The sequence below is a fragment of the Eulemur rufifrons genome, chromosome 1 (assembly GCF_041146395.1).
Source record: "Eulemur rufifrons isolate Redbay chromosome 1, OSU_ERuf_1, whole genome shotgun sequence".
NCBI lineage: Eukaryota > Metazoa > Chordata > Mammalia > Primates > Lemuridae > Eulemur > Eulemur rufifrons.
The window spans coordinates 81101354-81122731 of record NC_090983.1 but is presented as its reverse complement, the minus strand read 5'-3'; the positions used below and the strand labels follow the sequence as shown (position 1 = coordinate 81122731).

General features: G+C 32.7%; 1 protein-coding gene across 2 annotated transcripts in view; it reads right to left on the bottom strand.

The window, feature by feature from the left end:
- Positions 1-21378, bottom strand: part of LRP1B (LDL receptor related protein 1B) — a 1768615-nt gene that overhangs the window by 501803 nt on the left and 1245434 nt on the right. For both annotated transcript variants that reach the window (XM_069473041.1, XM_069473049.1), the window contains exons 33-35: positions 20971-21111; positions 16905-17030; positions 15223-15354 (exon numbers count right to left, since the gene is read on the bottom strand). In XM_069473041.1, the coding sequence (XP_069329142.1) occupies positions 15223-15354; positions 16905-17030; positions 20971-21111 (399 nt within the window). The remainder of the gene's footprint in view (positions 1-15222; positions 15355-16904; positions 17031-20970; positions 21112-21378) is intronic.

Here is a 21378-nt window from a genome sequence, read left to right as displayed (position 1 = left end):
AAAAACCCAAAACAATACATGTTGGCGTGGGTGTGGAGAGACAGGAACACTCATACACTGCTGGTGGGACTGCAAACTAGTGCAACCCCTGTGGAAAGCATTATGGAGGTATCTTAAACAGATTCAAGTAGACCTGCCATTTGACCCAGCAATCCCATTACGGGGCATATACCCAAAGGAAAAAAGGTCATTCTGTAACAAAGACACATGTACCCGAATGTTTATAGCAGCACAATTCACAATCGCAAAGATGTGGAAACAACCGAAATGCCCATCAATACATGATTGGATTAGTAAGCTGTGGTATATGTATACCATGGACTATTACTCAGCTATAAGGAATAATGAAGATACGACATCTCTATGGTTCTCCTGGAGAGAGTTGGAACCCATTATATTAAGTGAAGTATCCCAAGAATGTAAAAACAAGCATCACATGTACTCACCAGAAAATTAGTTTCCCTGAACATCACCTAAATACACATCTAGGAACGACACCAATCGGATATCAGACTGAGATGGGGGGTGGGGGGGGGATGGGGGTATGCTTACACAATGAGTGCATTGCACACCGTTTGGGGAATGGTAACACTTGAAGGTGATGACTCGAGAAGGGGGGGTGGGGGGGGAGGGACATATACCTACATGATGGGTGCAACGTGCACTACCTGGGGAACGGACACGCCTGGAGCTCTGACTTGGGGGGAAAGGTGGTACATGGGCAACATATGTAACCTGCAATTCTGTATCCCCCATAACAATAAGATGAAATAAAAAAAAAAATGGAGATTTTGGTTTTAAGCAGTTAAGAGCAGGCTATAACTCTGTAAGAGCAGCACACTAAATATTAGGCCTGTTAGTTTATCAAAGAAAACTGCAGAAAGAGACAGCAAAGAAGAGCCTTTCTAGAATGAGAAGAAATTCCAAAGACTGGTCTAAAAAATTATTCCAGCCAGAATTTAATTGTATTGGAGTGGAGCAATTAATACCAGAAGGCACTGTTAAAAACATTACAGCAATCAGCCAATACTTAGTGTATATGCTACAAAATGAAGAGATCAAACTCAATAAGGATTAAAATCATGTTCTCTGACTGCAATGGGGTTGAATTATAAATGAATAACAAAAATAAATATGGGAAAATAACAAATATGGGGAAATTATTCAACAACTCCTAAATGACTAATGGCTCAAAAAAGAAATCACAAGGGCAAATACTTTCAGATGAATGAAAATGAAGACTCAATATACCAAAACTTAAGGAATGATGCTCAAGCAGTTCTTAGAGACAAATTAATAGCTGTAAATGCCTACATTAAACAAGAAGAAAAACCTCAAATCAGTAACCTAAACTTCCAGCTTAAGAACTGGAAAAGAGCAAAAAACAAGCAGATGCAGGAAAATGATAAAGATTAGGTGGAAATTTTAAAAATACAGATAGGAAAACAACAAAGAACATCAACAAGACCAAAAGTTGGTTCACTGAAAAAATCGACAAATTTGAATCTTTAGTTAGACTCACAAGTATAAAAAGAAGAATCAAATTACTAAAATCAGGAAAGAAAGGGGAGTGACATCACTATTGAATTTACATAAATAAAAAAGGATTATATGAGAATACTATGAATAACTTTATGCCAAAAATTACATAAATTAGATGAAATGTACAAATTTCTCAAAATATGCAGACTGCCAAAACTGACTCAAAATAATAATAAAATCTTTAAAAAATACTAGCAAACTTAGCAATATATTAAAAAAAAAAACAAAAAAAACCCATCTCCATAACCAGATGGCATTTATTTCATCTGTATCCAAAAGGGTAACTTCAACAATTTGGAACTATATTAATGTAGTACAGCACATCAACATAATAAATGACACAAGCCATATGAACATCTCAATAGAAACAGAAAAAGCATTTAATAGAATTCATCACCGCTTGATAATAAAAATGCTCAAAAAATTAGGAATAGAGATATTTTCCTCAACCTGATAAAAGACACCCACAAAACAAAACAGCTAGCATCATATAGTTAATGGATAGTGACTGGATGTTTTCCTTTTAAGATCAAGAACAGGATAAGAATGTCTGCTTAGTCACTTCTATTCAACATTGTACTGAAGGTTATAGCCAGAGCAATTAGAGCAAAAGAGAAGGAGAGGCAGGAGAGGGAGGAGAAGGGTTGGGGAGGAGAAGTTAAAGGAATCTAGATTGTAAATGATGAAAAAGTAAACTTTTTCTATTTGCAAATGACATGCTATTGTATATAGAAAATCCTAAGCAATCCACTAAAAACCTATTTAAACTAATAAACCAATTCAGCTATGTTGTAGGATGGAAGATCAATATATAAAGTTAATATATTGGAAGATTTAATATTGTTAAGATCACAATACTCCCCATTTTTTTCCTACAGATTCATCACAATTTCCATCAAAATCTCTGCTAGTTTCTTTGCTGAAATTGACAAGCTGATCCTAAAATTTATAACACAATGTAAGGAATCAAAAATAACCAAAACATCCCATCACTTTTGGCAGCTGAAGTGAGAGTATTGCTTAAGCCCAGGAGTTCAAGAACAGCCTGAGCAACATAGCAAGACCCTGCCTCTGCAAAATATAGAAAAATTAGCTGGGTATGCTGCCATACACATATGCCTATAGTCGCAGCTACTTGGGAGATTGAGGCAGAAGGATTACTTGAGCCCAGGAGTTTGAGATTGAAATAAGCTATGATGACGCCACTCACTGCACTCTAGCTAGGGTAACAGAGCAAGATGCTGTCTCAAAAAAAAAAAAAAATCTTCAAAAATAAGAACAGAGTTAGAGGACTCACACTTCCAATTTTAAAACTGATTACAAAGCTATAGTAATCAAGACAACTGGTACTTATAAAGGTAGACATATTGATCAACAAAATAGAATTGAGAGTCCAGAAATAAAGCCTCACCTTTACATTCAATTGATTGTCAACAAGTCGCCAAGACAATTTAATAGTGGAAATGATAGTCTTCCCAAAAAATGGTACTGGGATGACTGTATTTACACATGCATATCCACATGTATATCCACATCCATATACAAAAAATAAATAAAAGTGCATTATAGACTTAAATAAAAATATAAAAGCTAAAAATTACATTTAACAGGAAACGTGGCATTAAATCCTAGCATGCTTGATTTAGGCAATGGTTTCTTAGATAAGATGCCAAAAGCACAAGCAACAGCAACAAAAAATAACTAAATTTTATTCCATCAAAATTTAAAACTTTTGTGATTCAGAATACACCTTCAAAAAGTGAAAGGACAACTACAGCATGGCAGAAAGCTTTTGCAAACCATGTTATCTTATAAAGGAGTTTTAACTAAAATGTATTCAAAATTCTAACTCAATATTAAAAAGACAAAACTCCCACAATAAAATGGGGAAAAGATTTGAATAGACATTTCTCCACATACATATATAAATGGCTACTAAGCAAATGAAAAGATGGTCAATGTCATTAGGCATCAAAGAAATGCAAAGCAAAACCACCATGAAATACTACTTTATATTCACCAGAATGGCTATAACCAAAAAAGACAGATAGTAACAAGCCTTGGAGAGAATGTAGAAATATTGGAAACTTCATACACTATTGCTGGGAATAAAAAATGTTTCAATCACTTTGGAAAATAGTCTGGCAGTTCCTCAAAAGGTTACCATATAACCTACTAAGTTCATTCCAAGGTACATACTCAACAGAAATTAAAAGGTATGTCCACACTAAAACTTGTAAGTGAATGTTCCTAGCATCTTCATTTGTATAGTCAAAAAGGTGGAAACAATTCAAATGCCTATCAACTGATAAATGGATAAATAACATGACACTTAATAAAAGGCAGTATTATTTGGCAAAAGCAGTAATGAAGTACTGATATATGCTGCAACATGGATGAACATTATGTTAAACAAAAGAAGCCAATCACAAAGGAAAACATATCACACAATTTCATTTATATGAAATGTCCAGAATAGGCAAATTTATAGATTAGAAAAGTAAAATAGCAGCTTCTTTGGGTCTGGGAAGTTTGAAAATATATGAGAGTCTACTAATAGATACATGGTAATATTTATGAAAATATTCTAAAATTAGATATGAATTTAGAGATGGTTGCACAACTCTGTGAATTTGCCCAAACCATACTTTACATGTGCAAATGCTATAGTATGTAAATTATATCTCAATAAAGTTGTTAGTTAAAAAAAGAAAATTATATTGTAAGAAATTACCACAAATGTTGATAAAAATTTAGAGCCAAATATTGGAAATAATCCAAATGTCCAAATGTATTAGAAAGGTTAAAAAATTTATGGCAACCACATAATATAATATTGTACTCCTATTAAAGATAAGATTTCCAGATAGTTAATAATAGCATAGAAAAGTGTTCAAGTTAGCATGGTGAGTAAAAGGAACAAGAAAAAATCATATCAATAATAAAATTTATTTGTATTTAAAAAACATAGTATGAATATGAATATATCAAAATATTAATATTATAGTTGCTGTCTGTGTTATAGTAGTACTGGTAGTTTTTATTTTAACTTTGTGGCATGTTTCCTAATTTTTCAAATTTTCTATAATTTTAATAAAAGTATTTAACCATACATTAAGGTCTACCATCAATAAGTGATTGCTGAACTGATATTTCTCTACCAACTCATTTTAAAAACATTTAATGATGACTGAGTTGATAGATGTTTACTTTTTTTTACCTAATCATCACTATTTTGAGTTAATAGTATTTTATATGAATATTTCAAATAATTGAGTATGCAAATATACTCAGTATCTTTTATTATATTGCTAAATTAAAATCTGAGTCAAGTGAGCTCAAAACATCAGTTACTTTATCACTAAAATAATGCTGAGAGAGAGAAATAAATGGAAAAAATTATAAGGCTATAGTCACATTTCAAATAAAGTTATTAATAAGTATTACCAATAAATCTTAGCTCTTTTATTGCCTATTAATTGGGATAATATGTCATAGGCTCCAAAACAAAAACTGTGAATCCTCTTTTTCAGAATTTAGAGAACAACTTTGGATATATATGTAGAACCTTGAATCAGATATGGAATCATCAAGTTTATCATTATCTTAATATTTAATTTGTAAGGAAAGCAGGAAAATAAATAAAATCCATCTTGTTAATATTTGTTTTTTCCCCTGAAGAACAGAGCAGATTATACAATGCAGGTTATGCAATACATTTTGTGCTCAAATTGTGCAAGTCTAATTCTGATTCTGTTCACATAGGTTTTAATGACTGTTGATTAAGAAAATAGATCATTTATAAAAAGAGCCTATACGTTGTTACTGTTGATGCTGTTAATACTGGAAGTTGAATAGTTAAAAAGCTGGAAGAGATCCGGAGAGATCATTACTCAGAAAATGTTGTTTGTTTCTCTTAACTCTTTAAAATACTCCAAGGCCAGAGATTCATAACTTCTAAGTAATCTATTCTAGTATGTTATTTTAGACACTGATAATCAAGTTATAGTTCTGGTTCCATCTGAGCTTTTTCTTATTTAATTTACATCTATCTCCTTTCATTCAGTCCTGAGTAAAATTAAATAATAAATAAATGACACAATTTTCTAGACTAATGAAATAAGTTTTGTTTTGTTTTGTTTTTCTAACACAGCCCTTGATAAATCCACTGACAAATGCTTTACCCATAGTGAATGATGGGAGATAGCATATTATGTTAGGAACAGGATTTGCATAATTGCTCTTGAGTGCCACTGTGGGTATAAAGAACTGGCAATTGTTCCCAGGTACTTTGGAGCTCCCTTCCTGGGCATAAAACTCTGGACAGAAACACTTGAAGTAATACTAGAATTCATTTTAAGCATAGTTAACATCAGTCAACACTCAGCCTGGCTTGGTGACGAAGAAAGCAACAAAAATAATCGTTCTATTGGTAGTATGCACCTCTGTATTCTCCAGGTAATCCTAGACAGCTACAAGCAATTTCTTCAAGGAACTTCTCTTAAAGAGCTTGAGTGCTGAAGAATCATCAGTAAAAGATGTGGTGTAAGTTACTATTACAAGAAGCCTTTTCCAGACACTGGTCAAAAACTGTAAAGGATGGCTGGAGGAAGTTGCTGGCTTTTGTTGACTCTTCTGGAATGGTGGCCAAAAGTGAATTTGGCAAACTCGTGCCATTAAAGGCTAGGTACTAATGAATGAGATTCTCAGGATAACAAACAAGAGCCTAAAGATAAAGACATTGGGATTTGCTACTGCCAAGGAGGATAGTGGCTCTAAACCAGAGGTACTCATCAGAATCATCTAAAATAATCTTAGATTTTACTCTGGTCTAGGTTTCTCAGTTTGGGCACTATTAGTATTTGGGGATGGATAATGCTTTGTTGTGGGAAACTTTCCTGTGCATTGTTTGGCAGCATCCCTGGCCTCTACTCAATGCCAATGTGTACCCTTCCAGTTGTGACAACCAATAATGCTTCCAGGTATTGCAAAGCGCAGTTTGGGTGCACAATGGTCCCCAGCTGATAACTAATGACATAGAGCTACTAAGCCAGTTTCTCTATATTAAAACTACACTGATCCTTAGCTTGGCTTTCTGAACCCCACACCTTGATTGGTTAGATATCTCTGAGCCTTTGACTTATATAGGATATTTTTGTTATTGTGGTGTTGTTCAACAACCATTCTTTCTTGGATATTGCTGGAATCTTTCCTTACTTGACTTACTCTAGCACAATAGCATGGAGAAAGATAAGGGTTGGAGAAACATGCATGTGAGCTCAAATCCCAGCTTTGTCCCATTCAATTTGTGATGCATTTGGCAGTTTATTTAAGCTTTGTCTTTGATTTCTACCTAAAGAACTTCTCCAGGTATTCATGGTCCACAATTAACTGGAGGCAAAAGGGAAATCAAGACAATAACCCTGATGTTTCAAATTAATAATTTATCCTCAAGTGGTTTAAACCAGAATACAAGCTGTCAATACAGGAACATCATTGATAATCCAAACTTGCCATCAGAATTCACCCCTTAGACAATAATGTGTGGGGATAATGTACATAAAACATTCATGATATTGTGATGGGTTGCCTCTGATGTGGCCCCTACTAACTCCTACCACCTGCTATTCACTCCTTTCTCCAATGGCTTCACCTAAGTATGGGCTGAATCTAGTTACTGGCTTCTAATAAATAGAATATACCAAAAGTGATGGGATGCAATTTCTGAGATTGGGTTACAAAAGTTGTAACTTCCATTTTGTATGTGCTTTCTCTCTCTTACTTACTAGCTCTAAAGGAAGTTAGTGGTCATGCTGTGAACTTCCCTACGGGAAGGCCTACTTGACAAGGAGCTGAGATCAAAAGTGAGTAAGGTGCTGTGGCCTTCTGTCCAACAGCCTACAAGGAACAGAATTCTGCTAACAGCCACATGAGTGAACTTGGAAGCTGACCCTCTCCAAGTGAGCCTTCTGATGAGACCAACATCTTGATTTCAGCCTCTGGCCAACACCTTGATTTCAGCCTCATGAGAAACTTTGAAGCAGAAGACCCACCAAAGCTGGCCCATAGAAACTATAAGATAGTAAGTGTTTATTGTTTTATGTTGCTAAGTTTTGGTAATTTGTTGCAGAGCAATAGATAGCTAATAAAAATGTAGTGGAATGAGTTATTTTTTCTTTCTTCTACTTCTCCTTTCTATGATGATCATGATGATGATGATGGTGCTCTCCCTAACTTCCTCTCACATAAAGCTGTGCCACTAGTCGTCTGCCCCTCAATTTAGCAGGCATAATCCCATACTGACCATATTATCACCATTGCCCTGAAACCCTGAGCACTGATACGGCCTATCAATTACCTTTTCCAATCATAATTACAATAAGATTAAAATTCTTATTATAAACTATCAAGGATCTGATGTTGATTATTTCACACTGGTTATGCAATTCATGTTTTATGTCAATCTCAGGGGCAAAAATCCAAAAGCAAATCCTGAATGCAGAATTTAATTTTGGTATCTTAAAGCAACCAAACCTTCCCGACATCCATATTTCATCCCAAAACCCAGTTTCTTTATTGTTAAAATAAAAATGCCACCATCTTCAAAAGATTATTTTGATAAATTAAAGGATGTAAGTACACAAAATTTCCTAATATTACTCCTGTAATGCAGCAAGTGCTTAATAAATATTAAGAGTTTCTTATTGTGGTTATTTTAATTTCTTTCTCTTCCAAGCTCCTCTCTTTGTAATATTTCTATGGGTGTTTAACTCCATGTCTATGCTTTTTCTATTTCTGCAAATCCTTGTTTTAAACATACTAAAAAATTCATATAACCAATTAGTTCTTTTTTTTCCCTTCAAGTCTCAAAAGGATCCACTTACTATTTATTGCCCCTAGATGAAAATAAAACCAAATGATAAAATGGAAGTAAAGATCCATTGATTATGACCAGTTCAAAAATCAATTAAATAACTTCTCTTTTTCTCTGTTAACTAGAAAATTGTCTACTTGATTAAACACTAATGGCCAAGAATCTAAGAAGCTGAATCATACCTTTTTTAAAGAAAGAGTGTCAAAAAGACAAATGGACTAATATATCCTTGGTTTTCTTAAAATGGGGGGAAAAGCACTTTTTCAAGGTTAAAGTTTCACTTAAAGATCTAAAGTTACAAACACACCTAAGCTAAAGGAGATTTCCATGCTATCATTTGACCTGTCAGCATATCCAGGACTGGGTTCTTGGGAATAAATAGGTGTCAATGCACTGTCTAAGACTCAGAGTATAGAGTAATTTGAAAAACAGACAAAAGATTGACCTACCCTTAAAAATACTTTTTTCACATATCTTCAGTGGTGTTTTAGTTGGACTTATGGCAGGGGTTTAAAATACCGTGATCTGCTCAAACATATTCAGTGAGAAAACTTGTCAATCTCTTAGCAGCTATTAATAATTTACTGTGAATTAAAAATTCAGTAAATTAGGCCTTTTGAGAATAGGCTTCTTGGCAGCTCAGTTTTGATAAAGAGGGTAGAGAAATACATTAGAGAATCAGATGTGAATGTAGCTCTGCCGAGAATTCTGAGCAGGTAAAAAGAGATGTGGCAGCACAGAGTGACTCTGACTAGGGGAAGAGAAAGGTGCCATAACCCAGATTGGACGTGCTCCACGTGAATTAGTCTAAAGTTGGTGCTGGGACCTTTTCCTTTCATGAGTAGTGCTGACTAACTGAAGTTTCATGACTCTTACTTATGCAATTTTCTCAATAACACAGAAAAAAAATATATGTCCTAAATAAGTTGACCAAAGCTTTAATCTTAGTAGGTCATCGTTGTGCACCTTTTTGGGCTTTTCATTTCGGGTAACCTACTGACAAATTGAGATGTCTAATTGAAATTTTTTGTTCGTTAATTTTTGTGTATGTGTGTGTTTTGGGTTTATAAATTATCCAAAAAGGATATGTGAGATATTTTCAATAATTTGTTTTACCTATAATGCTTTATGCTCTGTATGTTCATGGTATTTGTCTTTCGGGTAGTATTGAAAATTTTTTATTTCCTTGTGATAATTAGTACTTTACATCTTGAAAGATATACCAAACTTGACTATCTACAAATGCACACAAACTGTTCACATGATTTAAAAATATATTCTTGAGGCAAGTTTGAAATGACAACACAAAGTAGTTTTGGTTTACTGTCATAAGAACAAGAAAAAATTGAACCAGCCGTAAAAATTCACTTTGTAGCCAAGAAAACGGTTTTCATAAAATTGAAAAAATATCCCCAAAGCAACAATATTATATTTCTTAAACTATTGCTGTTACTGACATAAAAAGAATTATTTCTATAATTTTTCTGTGGCCGTGGTTGGTGACAAAGTGCTGAAAAAGTTTGTAAATAGCTGCTTTATATAAGCCTCCAGGCACAAAAAAAAAAAACAGAGACTCTCACTTGAGTGTCACTTGCTTCAATTATTAAATGGGTTTAAAAATCACATGATTCAGTATATAAATCAAAATAATACATGATCTTCTACCAGTAAAAATTTGCAGAAGTGCAATGTAGTTTGATCAGGTAATGCCAACAGTGGTCTAAATAAACTTTTGTTTCATGGCTACACATGCAAGACAGCATAGTAGAAAGAATTGGGAGTCGGATACTCCATTAGGACATAGCTCTTTCATTGCTCTGGATTCCAGTTTCCTTACCTATAATATGAGGGATTGATACAAATGGTATCAAATTTCTAATACTCAAAGATGTATGTGAATATTGTGGGACTATTAAGGAGGGATTCTTTTATGTAAATAGGTGACATTCACTTGGTAAATGCAGCAACAATATTTTGTCATATATTCGCCTTCAGTTTTTTTTTTTTTTTTAATAGACTTTAATTTTTAGGGCAGATCTAGGTTCACAGCAAAACTGATCAGAAAGTACAGAAAGTTCCCATATCCGCCTTCCCCCCATACATTAACAGCCTCCCCCACTATCAACATCTCATAACAGAGTGGTGCCTTTGTCACAATTTATGAACCTAAGCTGACACATCCATAGTTTATATTAGGGTCCATAGTTAACATTAGGATTCACTCTTGGTGTTGTACATTCTATGGGTTTGGACAAATGTATAATGTTCCTTCAATGTTTTTATTGTCTTAATCACCAGCTTACTATGTGATGGTGTAAAAAATGTATTAAAATATTCCCCATAGTGAGTGCCAGTCAATGACATTTAAATAATGATTCTTATTCCTTGCTTGTCTTTATCTTCCACAGCAACTTAACTGTGATATTCCAAAACTAGTAGATGGTCATCAACACTCGTTGCATTGAGTTGGATAACTCGAATTTGAACAAAAGAAATAAAAGATGAGAAAAGAATATAAGCTTGAAAAATGTCAGACAATCATTCTCTGAGTAGAATGACTTCTATTCAAGGAGCATCCTATTATTTGATTATTATGAAAATGTCATAAATACCCCAAGGGGAGGGAGGACTGAATAGAGCATTACTTACTGGAGATCGCATAACTAAGTGGAGCAATGGGCTTTGTTTTGAAGGCTTTTCTCCTAACTAAAATATATCTTTTAAAGCATCAAATGCAGTATTCATTCATCAGGAGGAATATCACCCAGCAGGCAAGGATTTTCAAAGCTCACTATTTTTTTCCAGTGGAATGGGACTTTTCCAGCGAAGAGGTAAAAAATGCTTTGAACATTTTAAATCTAGCCACAGGGTCTTCTTTCTTCTGAGGACAGTATCCAGAATTGCTTCATCCATGAAAAAAAGAATTCTTTCACTGCAGAAAGCTTTAATTTATTATGACCAAACCCAGCAAGATTCAGATCTATTAATTTTTATGAAATGCATAGGTTTTAACAATAGATTTATCCCTATAATATTATGGTAATGAAATAATTTTAATAAATTATGATACTTGTACTTAATAAATGATCCTCTTCCACTCCGTTTCCTCAGTACAATGGGGGCTTTGATTAGAATAAGGGGGAACTATACCCTTCCATTGTCTCATCTTTGATTGATCCCAATGTAGGGATTATGTCCGAGAGGTAAATATCATTCATGGAAAAAGAGGAAACAGAATATCTGCAAAGGGAGCTAACAGAGGAAGAACGTATAATCAGGTTAAACATGAAGGCTATAGTAAAAAATATAGATAAACAAGGAGAGATTAACACTTCAAAAATTGTTTGTTTTCACTCTCTTTGAGGAGTAATCCAGCTTCCTCCTTCCTTTCTCCCTGAAGCAACTTCACTCCACAAAGTTACAGAGTTTTTATATTGTCTATAAAGATATTATAAATTGAGTTGCTAATACTTATAATTTCATAGACACAATTAGTAGAAGATAAGACTGTCAAGTAGATGGAAGCACAAAAGTTATGTGGAAAAATGGTTGAAAGCTCTTGTTATCACCACCACCATCATCTTCACCATCATCATCAGTGTTTCAATTAGTTCGTTGTCTTAACACTGTATGCTTGCCTCCTAGATTTACATTTAATGACTGTAAATAGTTGATAATATTATCTAATCTTTAAGTATCATACAACAGGCTATTGATGATGATGATGCTGATGATGATGTTCATTTTCACTAGGGAGATTTACTAGCCCATTCTTACTGTCCACAAGGTGTTAGGAAACACCTATTTTTCTAAATAGATAACTAAACAGAAAATATAATGTTAGTCAAGAGAACAGGAAAACAAAATCTTGCTAATTGGAAATTTAAATACAGCTTCCAAGATATGTTTGTTAAAAAAAAAGAAAAAAATTATACACATATATATCATATATGATAATTTCTATAATATATTACTTTCCATTTATTTGACATGATTGTAACCATTTTCTGAGCACCCATTTATATATCAGGCACTGTGTCAAACATTTGCATACATTGATCTAAATGTTCTCATATCCCCAAAAAGTAAGGTAACTGAGGCTCAGAAAAGTTAGATAATTTATCCCAAATCACAGAGCTAGTAAGTGGCAGAGCTGGCATCAGAGTCCAAGTTATCTGTGGCTAAACTCTAGACTCTTCCCATTGTACCTTTTCCTGGCATGTGAATCTCTAACACTCTTTGGTTTCAAAGCAAGTTTTGCATTGCTGTTTTCTGATTAACAGCAGAGATTTTAATAGATTCTTAAACATTCTACCTACATGACTATTCAATATGCCTATATCCCTTTACATTTAGAAGAAATACATTTTCTGAAAATAATTTCTCTCTAGCAAATAAAAATATGGTAGTCACAACATAAAGAATATGAAGTCTTAACTAAAATAGGTAACTTCTGATGAAAAGCTACTTTGATATGAAATAAATTTATGACATTAATAATTACTGGACATTTTGAAACAAGGAGAATACTATTCTCTACAAACAAGTATCCTCTATCATGGCACATAATATTAAACTTAACCATTTCAGGGCCAATATAAAACCTTGGAGAGTGAATTTCACACATAAATGATCAGTTTAACCTTAAGAAACGAGATTTAGTAATGATCTAATCAGGAAATTTAGACTAAATCGCTTATTTTAATATATCTACCTCATGGAAATTTATCAAATACTTTCAAAATCATGATAGACTCTTTTTTGGCAGGGTAGAGATGAGGTCTGGCTATGTTGCTAAGGCGGTCTCAAACTCCCAGCTTCGAATGATCCCCCCACCTTGTCCTCCCAAGGTGCCAGGATTATAAGCATGAGTGACCACACTCAGCCCATTACAGAGTCTGTAAAGGAACTGAATATATGATTCAGCTAAAACAAGGAATTATGTACTTAGCAAACTGTATACATACACTGCATAGGTTCAAGAAGCTCAAGTTTTCTTAGTTTTGTACTTGATAAATCTTATATCTGCGGTCCCCAACCCCTGGGCTGCAGACTGGTCCATGGCCTGTTAGGAACTGGGAGACACAGCATGAGATGAGCGGCCAGGAAACTTTATCTGTATTTATAGTTGCTCCCCATCACTTGTATCACTACATAAGCTTTGCCTCCTGTCAGATCAGCGGTGGTATTAGATTCTAATAGGAGCCTGAACTCTACTGTAAACTGTGCATGTGAGGGATCTGGGTTATGTGCTCCTTATGAGAATCTAATGCCTGGTGATCTGAGGTGGAGCTGAGGTGGTGATGCTAGTGCTGGAAAGTGGCTGCAAATACAGATTATCATTAGCAGAGAGGTTCGACTGCACAACAAATGTAATGTGTTTGAATCACCTCAAAACCATCCCTCCCTGCCTCATCTCCCCCACCCCCGTATGTGGAAAAATTGTCTTCCATGTAACTGGTCCCTAGTGCCAAAAAAGTTGGGGACCACTGTCTTATATGATAAAATTCTAAAGAATAAGATGCATGTGCATAAGATTCAGGGTAAATTACACAATATAGTGTAATTAGCCTTCTAAGTATTAATATAATAAGACTTAATAAAAGTTTGATCAAAAGTCACACTGTGATTTGGCAAAATTAACATATTGCTCAATAAAATATACTCTGTTTGTATTTCCTTTTAGGCAAGGCCCTTTAGAAAACGTAGGACGTTTGCTTGTATGTGATTCGAACCATTTGCTGCAAAATAATTTACTTAGAAAAGTCATCTGTGAGTCATTTGTAAAGATCCCCTATAATTCATTAATTTGTAGCCAAGAATTTCATTAACACGTGATTAAACAAAATGTGTTAGAGCTGGAGGAAAGTAAGCTTATTACTAGAAGCCCACATGCTCATGCTTAAGGATTTTTTTTTTAAGATTGTAAGAATTCTTTTTTTTTTCAAGATTATGAACCAAAGAGCTATTTGTTTTTAAACATTAGATGAAATTAGGTCTTTACAAATATAAAAACACTGTGAGTGTGCATAACATGTTCAACACTAAAACATGAATTCAGGAAACATATGATTTAGTTATTTGTTTTTATAAGTTTAAACCCTCAAATGTAAAATAATGAATCTGAATATTAATGAGCATACTTAATGTCTATGCTATGTCTGAATTTAGCAATTCTCACAAAAAACCTTGTTTACTTCAGTAAAGTCAAAAGTGTCTATCATTAATTTCCACTCATTTATTTATATTAGCCACAGCAAAATGTTAATGTCCAATTTGCTTTCTTTCACTGTTTGCTAAAACAGAAGAAGATAAGATAAGGTCTGTCTCCAAATGATACATACTGTGTTCAAAATACTTGTAAATGTCTTAGCATTTATGTTTTTTTTCATTATTTGGATTTCATTTGCCACTGCCTATATTAGAATAATCACATCCTGAAAATATTTTAAGCATATAATAGATCAAAATGCTTTATATTTCTTTATATGTATGACTAGATAAAAGTAAAGTGTCATTGAAAAAAAAAAAACAAAGAGAAATAAAAATAAAGCAACCAAGTGCCAATCATGGCATGTTAATACACTTGCAAATCAAATGCTGTACATTGGAGAAATTTTACTTTATTTTCTTTCAGACATTATATATTTAGAACAACTTGTGATAGGCTTAAAAATTCATCTCTAATTTGCTTTCTTGTTTTTCATCTTGACTATCAAAGTACAGATAGAAAAGTTATATTTCTATCATGTTTAAAAAATCAAGTGAATATATTATACATAAATGATGAATAAAAAGATATTTACCTGCATGGAAATCTATTCCTACAGCAAATGAAGTTCCTGATATAGGCATCAAAGCATCCATTTTGTCACTTGGTTCAAGAGGTATTCCCCTAATTCCTTCGTGAACAGAGTACATAAGAAATGATTCTATACCTAAATTGAAGGATAAAAAGAAGCCCAGAATAAATATTTGAAATAAAAATAATTTAATTAGTATTATTTTAACAATCTTAATAATGTATATTTCTTAGCTTTTTTTTTAGATTGTGTACTATACTTCCTGACTAGTGAAAGATAGATACATTTGTGGTTCCCAAACTTAAGTATGCATCAGATTTGTTAAAAAGAAAATTTGTTGAAACAGATTATTGTGCATTATCCCAGGGACCTGATACTCTGAATTTCTAAAAAACTCCCCCGTGGTGATGATGCTACTGGTATGGGAACCACACTTTCATAACCTGTGAAGTAGATAACTCTTGGAAGCCAAACTGGCCTCACAACCAAAGTATATTCCTTCTTCTCTAAAATCCCAAATCTCTTTGCTTATATGTAATAATATATAAGCAAATAATATATATAACTTTGATTTTAAATTTATGATTTTAGATAACTATATCACTGGTATTTTTCTAATAGACATTTATATTTCTTAAGGGAATCAGACTACTTAAATACTTTTAACAACTAAAAACACACTAAGTATTTAATTTTGCCTATTAATATTTTACTTTTCTGGCATCAAAATCAAGTTCTAAAATAAGAACGAAAATATAAGCTTATTACCAGAAGTATACATGCTAATGCTTATTAATTTTGCTAATATATTAAAAATATTTCTGTATCCATATTTTCTTATTAAAACCAAAATGCCTGAATTTAAATGTTTCCACCACTTTCTAGCCATGTGACTTGAGCAAGTTACTTAATTTTTCTGTGCCTCAGTTTCCTTATCTCTAAATGGAGATAATAAGAGACCTACCTCATGAGGTTATGAGGATTAAGTGAATTAATATGTGTAGGCTGCTTAGAACAGTGCCTGGCACATAATAAGTGCCATATAAATAATTGATTTAAAATAAAATAAAATATGTACTAACATACATATTTCTCAAATAAGATTGGAGCATTTAAAGATAAAATTAAGCTATTATCACTGGCTGTAAAAGGTCATTCCAAAACAAAGTTCTTTGGTACTAAAAGAACTGGAGACTATGAAATAAGAAATAGGAAGATAGATTTCTTAGGTTCCAGTTCTTTTAAAATGGTCTTCTCCCTCAGTTATGTAAACTTGAGACCTCACATTCTCTAAAACAGTTGAAAGAAAGTAAACATTACCTAATTCAAATTGTATGTTAATGCCAGCCAATCAACCACTGTTTTCTACTTCAACTTTTGCCTTTTCAAGTTGAAGGTAATTTCTATTATACTTAATTTGGTTAAATGTTTGATAATAAATTGCAGCTGCTGAAAATAACTAAAATATTAGGAATTTTTACAAAGAATAACAATGATACTTTAAACATTTCAGATACACTAAAATCCTACATGTATTAGACTAAGCAGTGTATCATTGTCCTAATAACAAGCTAATACATATTTTTTCCAAATATTTAACTGTCTTCGGTTTGCTAAAATGATCATGGCATATAATGATAAATGAAATCAATGCACCAGAGCTAAGCTTTTTAAAGAACTAATACCTTGACATGACATGCGGTTCTTTTGGAGATAATATCCCACTGTACACATACAAGTCCTTGTAGTTTCAGATGTTGGTAAACAAAGCTGAGAGCATCCACCATTGTTTAGTTGGCAGGAATTGCTGCCTGCATAGAGTGAATATAAAACAAAAAAGAAAAGAAAACAGACAAAATTTTAAAAAAAGAGTTTTATTTCAAATCAATAATTTGAGCAAATATTTATGCTATTGAGATACAGCTGTTTTACACTGGCTAGTGTTATATTTTACTCTCTCAAATAATTTGAAGTAGTAAATTATGGTTATATTCTGACCTTCCAAAAAAGTGAAAAGTAGACAGAGATATATGGGAAGATTAATAGTTACAGAAAAGCAAAAGGAAAAGGAAATTGATTTGTCATGAATATTGTCATAGATCTTTGTAATACCTTATGATTACAAAAACCAGAAATTTTTCTTTTTTGACTTTTAAATTTTACTTCAATTCTACAGTTATTTCCTCTGCAAGAATATTTTATCCAAATGTGTCACATAAATAGCTTTAAATTATATAACTAAGATTATGCCATTAAAAGAATGGAAGTATGTATGTATATATGTACTTAAGTAATTTTTAAAAGCAAGGAAATAAATTTTGCCATTCATAGGAACATAATTCTCCCAAACTATATTAAAAACACATCTATAAGAGTCCTCTAAATTAATTGGCATATTAATTCTTCTTATTCCTGTATAGTAGCAATGACAAATATTAGCCAGGTAATCACAGGTAGGCATTCTATAAAGATATTCCATTGAATTTACTAGGCCCAATGTGCTAATTAAAGTTGGTAGTGTGAGGTTAAGTAATTTACAATCTTACCTAGCAAGTTCATTAAATATTCCACTTTTACAACATTTTTATTATTCTAGGGCATGCAATGCCATTTACTGGATATTCAAGCTCTGATGTGAAGTGTAATAAATCCAGTGAGAATTACAAAGCATGATGAAAGCTATATATCAATAGTGCTCTACAGAAAATTCAAAATACCAATGCAGCTCCTCATTATTTCTCTTTTCCTGAATTCAAGATAGTCTGTTAGGATTTAATTGTTCAATCGAACCTGTCACAAGCTCTGTCATTTTTGAAGTGTGAAATACTCTCAACATGGGAGATTTCTTATCAGGAGATCTACAATGTTCTCTGCTCATTTCCTATAGCTGTCAGTTTAGCCAATGCTGAACTCCATCTTATGTAGGGCCATATAATGGCCATACATGATTACATCTATCCTCTATATAAACTGATGAAGATTAATTAATTCACTCCCCTTTTTCCCAACTTATGATACTGAACTGACTTATAATATTAAGATGAAAATTCAGATCTCTGACTTTTTAGTAATGAGATAATTCTATGCATAGATTTATAACAATTGTATACTTATGATGTACATATTTTGTTTTATAGAAAGCATGTGTATATTAATGTAATGTCAATCTATAGAGCTGTGTATGTGTGTGTGTGTGTGTGCGTGTGTGTGCGTATGTGTGTGTGTGTATGTGTGTGTGTATATATATATATATATATATAGTTTAACTATCACTAAGGCCTGAAAGGCTATGAATAGTTTGGCAGATGATGCTTAACTATAAAGTCTGAAGAACATCACATGGAGAGAAAGAGGAGCAAACCAAAAATAAGAGAATTGAAGAAGTAAAGAAAAATAGGTTAGGGAAGAGAACAGATTTATAAAAATGACGGATTATAGACCCTTGATAATATCAAAAATATATGAAAAAAGAAAAAGGAGTTTCTGGGACTGTAAATTTTTAATGTAATTATAATAATATCCATATATTAAACTAATCATGCTATCTTTTTGATAAATAATAAAATTAATATATTTGAGCAATTATGTTATATACTAACAATACACATTTTACATAGCATTTGTTTAGTCTCTAAGGAGAAATTAATTGTGAATGGGAAAAAAAGTAAAAAAATAATGAAATGAGTCCTTATTTATAATACATACCTTTTCTTATTAAATATAGATTGAAGTACGACAATATTATACTGATTTTAAAGAGTAATAATTTATGTAGTGAGTATCTATCAAATTAGAAATACTAGCTTGGCTTAATATTTTGTAATGATATTGATGTTCAAACCTCATGCCCCAAATCTCTAGTGGTGCTAGAAAGTACACTCAACTAACAAGAAGCTTCAACCCTCCAGTGATCTATGTCAAAAATGATAAATGAAGTAGATAATTGTACTTTGAAATACAAAGAAGTAGTAATGTTAGCACCTTAAAGAGTCCTAAATTGCTCATATTTCATACTTAATGAAGCTTTTAAGCTACCTGCAGTGATTCTCTTAATGGGATTGTCTTTAATACGGATGCTTTTATCAGCATATTCTTCTAGTAAAAATGGTGTTTTCACTGAATTTTAAGCTTAGTCATATTATACCATTGATATCTAAGTGCTAGAGGTCCTTGTTAGCTTGGCAATACTTTCACAGAGCATAGAAGACCCAACTCTACCTCTAGGACCAAATCTTTAAAAGATGAGGAAAATCTTGTCAATAAGAGCAAAGTGACCCAAGAATAATGTTTTCTCCCAGAAACTTCATTGGAACTATATGTAGAAAAATTTGATGTAGTCACTTATAATTTCAAACAAAGAATATGTTTGTTCACATTTTGAAAACATGGATAGCTTTTCTAAAATGCCTTGTTTATAAATATTCTCTCCCTCTCTCTATTGTATTTTTGAATATTATGTTTTCAGGTACAATTTCATAAGTATACACTATGCATTAAGATTTACAATAGCACTATAAAGTTTTACACTTAACAAATATATTCTATTGAAATCCATGAAAATGTCCCAACATTTTATTTGCTGAGTAACAATATTTTATTCTCAATTATATAATCTATTTCCCCTGACTTGAATGCCAGTAAAATTATTTATTTTGATACAGAAAATGTTCCATTACTGAATTGTTAGTGAAAGCACCCTTGGTTCATTATCATAGACAATGACCAAAAAAGGTCAGAACAAGTACAGATTTGTGCATAAGAGTTTGAGTGTTTGCATCTTCTCAACAATAAAGGGAACCCAGTAAATATTTTGGAGAAATGTTTAAAGCAATTATTTTCTTTTAAAGTTATTACTTTTTTATGAAAAAGGAGTATGTTTCCTTCTCCCTCTGGCAAGTGAAGATTCCAAACCAAGATCTGGCCCGTGCTGTGTACAGGGAAGGCAAACGTGAATCTGATCTCCATTTTGTCTCCTGACATGCAGGCAGGGCTCTCAATTGGTGAGGCCAATAAATCCTGCCTGCTTGATGGTTGTCAAAAATTTTCCTATGGAGAAAAGTATATGAAACTAAGGATTTTCATGGCAGAGACTAAAGGATTGGGTTTTGTTTTTTTGTTTTTTTGTTTTTTTTTTTTTTTGGTTAGGAACAGAGTTTAGCTAATGCCAAGGATTAGGAAGCAAAAAGTAAGAAAGGGCTAGCAGGTGTGGGGCTGTCCTGGCTGGCATCTCTAATCCAATTGCCATTTGGGCAATGTGACAAGTCCACCTATGTAAACCATCTGTTAGTTTTCTCACTCCATTTCACTGCACACAATTTGGACAAGTAAAAACAAAAAAGCAAAATGCTTAGAGCCAAAAAATATAGTGCTTTCGGATACAAAATTTTTATGTAGACACAGTCAATTTAAAGTCCCCTAGTTCGTTCAGTTTCTGGGCTTTATACATTATATATATTTTGCTGGGATATTTTTTCTTATTCTTATACTTTAAAATCAATAACTGGATAAGACCTTTTGAAGAACTGACAAATTAAGATTCCTAAAGCAGCTTTGCTAATGTTTTGAAAACTCATTATGCACCTTATGTTAAAGGCATCTCTCCTACCATATTAAGCAACATTTTCCTTTTTTTCCCTTTTTTTATTAGAAGCAAGAATAGAAATCTCCCATTATTGAATTGAGAAGCTAGTATGAAAAAAGAGAACATTATATATTCAAAAAGTGGCACAAATTCATTATAGTGTGACTTACCTTGCTGTGCTTCTTTATCATACACTTTCATGTGAACAACCCCAGAAGTCTTATTTCGTAGGATGGTGGGGTTTCTTCCATCTCTTTTGCTGCAGGTTCCCAGCTGAGCTAAGTTTTGGTCTGCCCACCACAGTTTCTTATCTATAAAAATGAAAGAATTTCTTAAGGGAAAATGTAATCATCTGATTAAATATAATAAACAGCTATTAAACTATAATGCTTTCTGATTTCTTTTGTAATATTTCCAAACTCTAAGGGAAACAGTAAAGTCACTTTTTACTTTTAAAAATGCAAACCATAGTGACATTTTACTGTTCAAAGTTTTCTTCTCTTTTCATAATTAGAGATTCTTCACTTTAACTTTTCTTTTTCTTAAAAAACAATATACAATGCTCTTATATAACATAT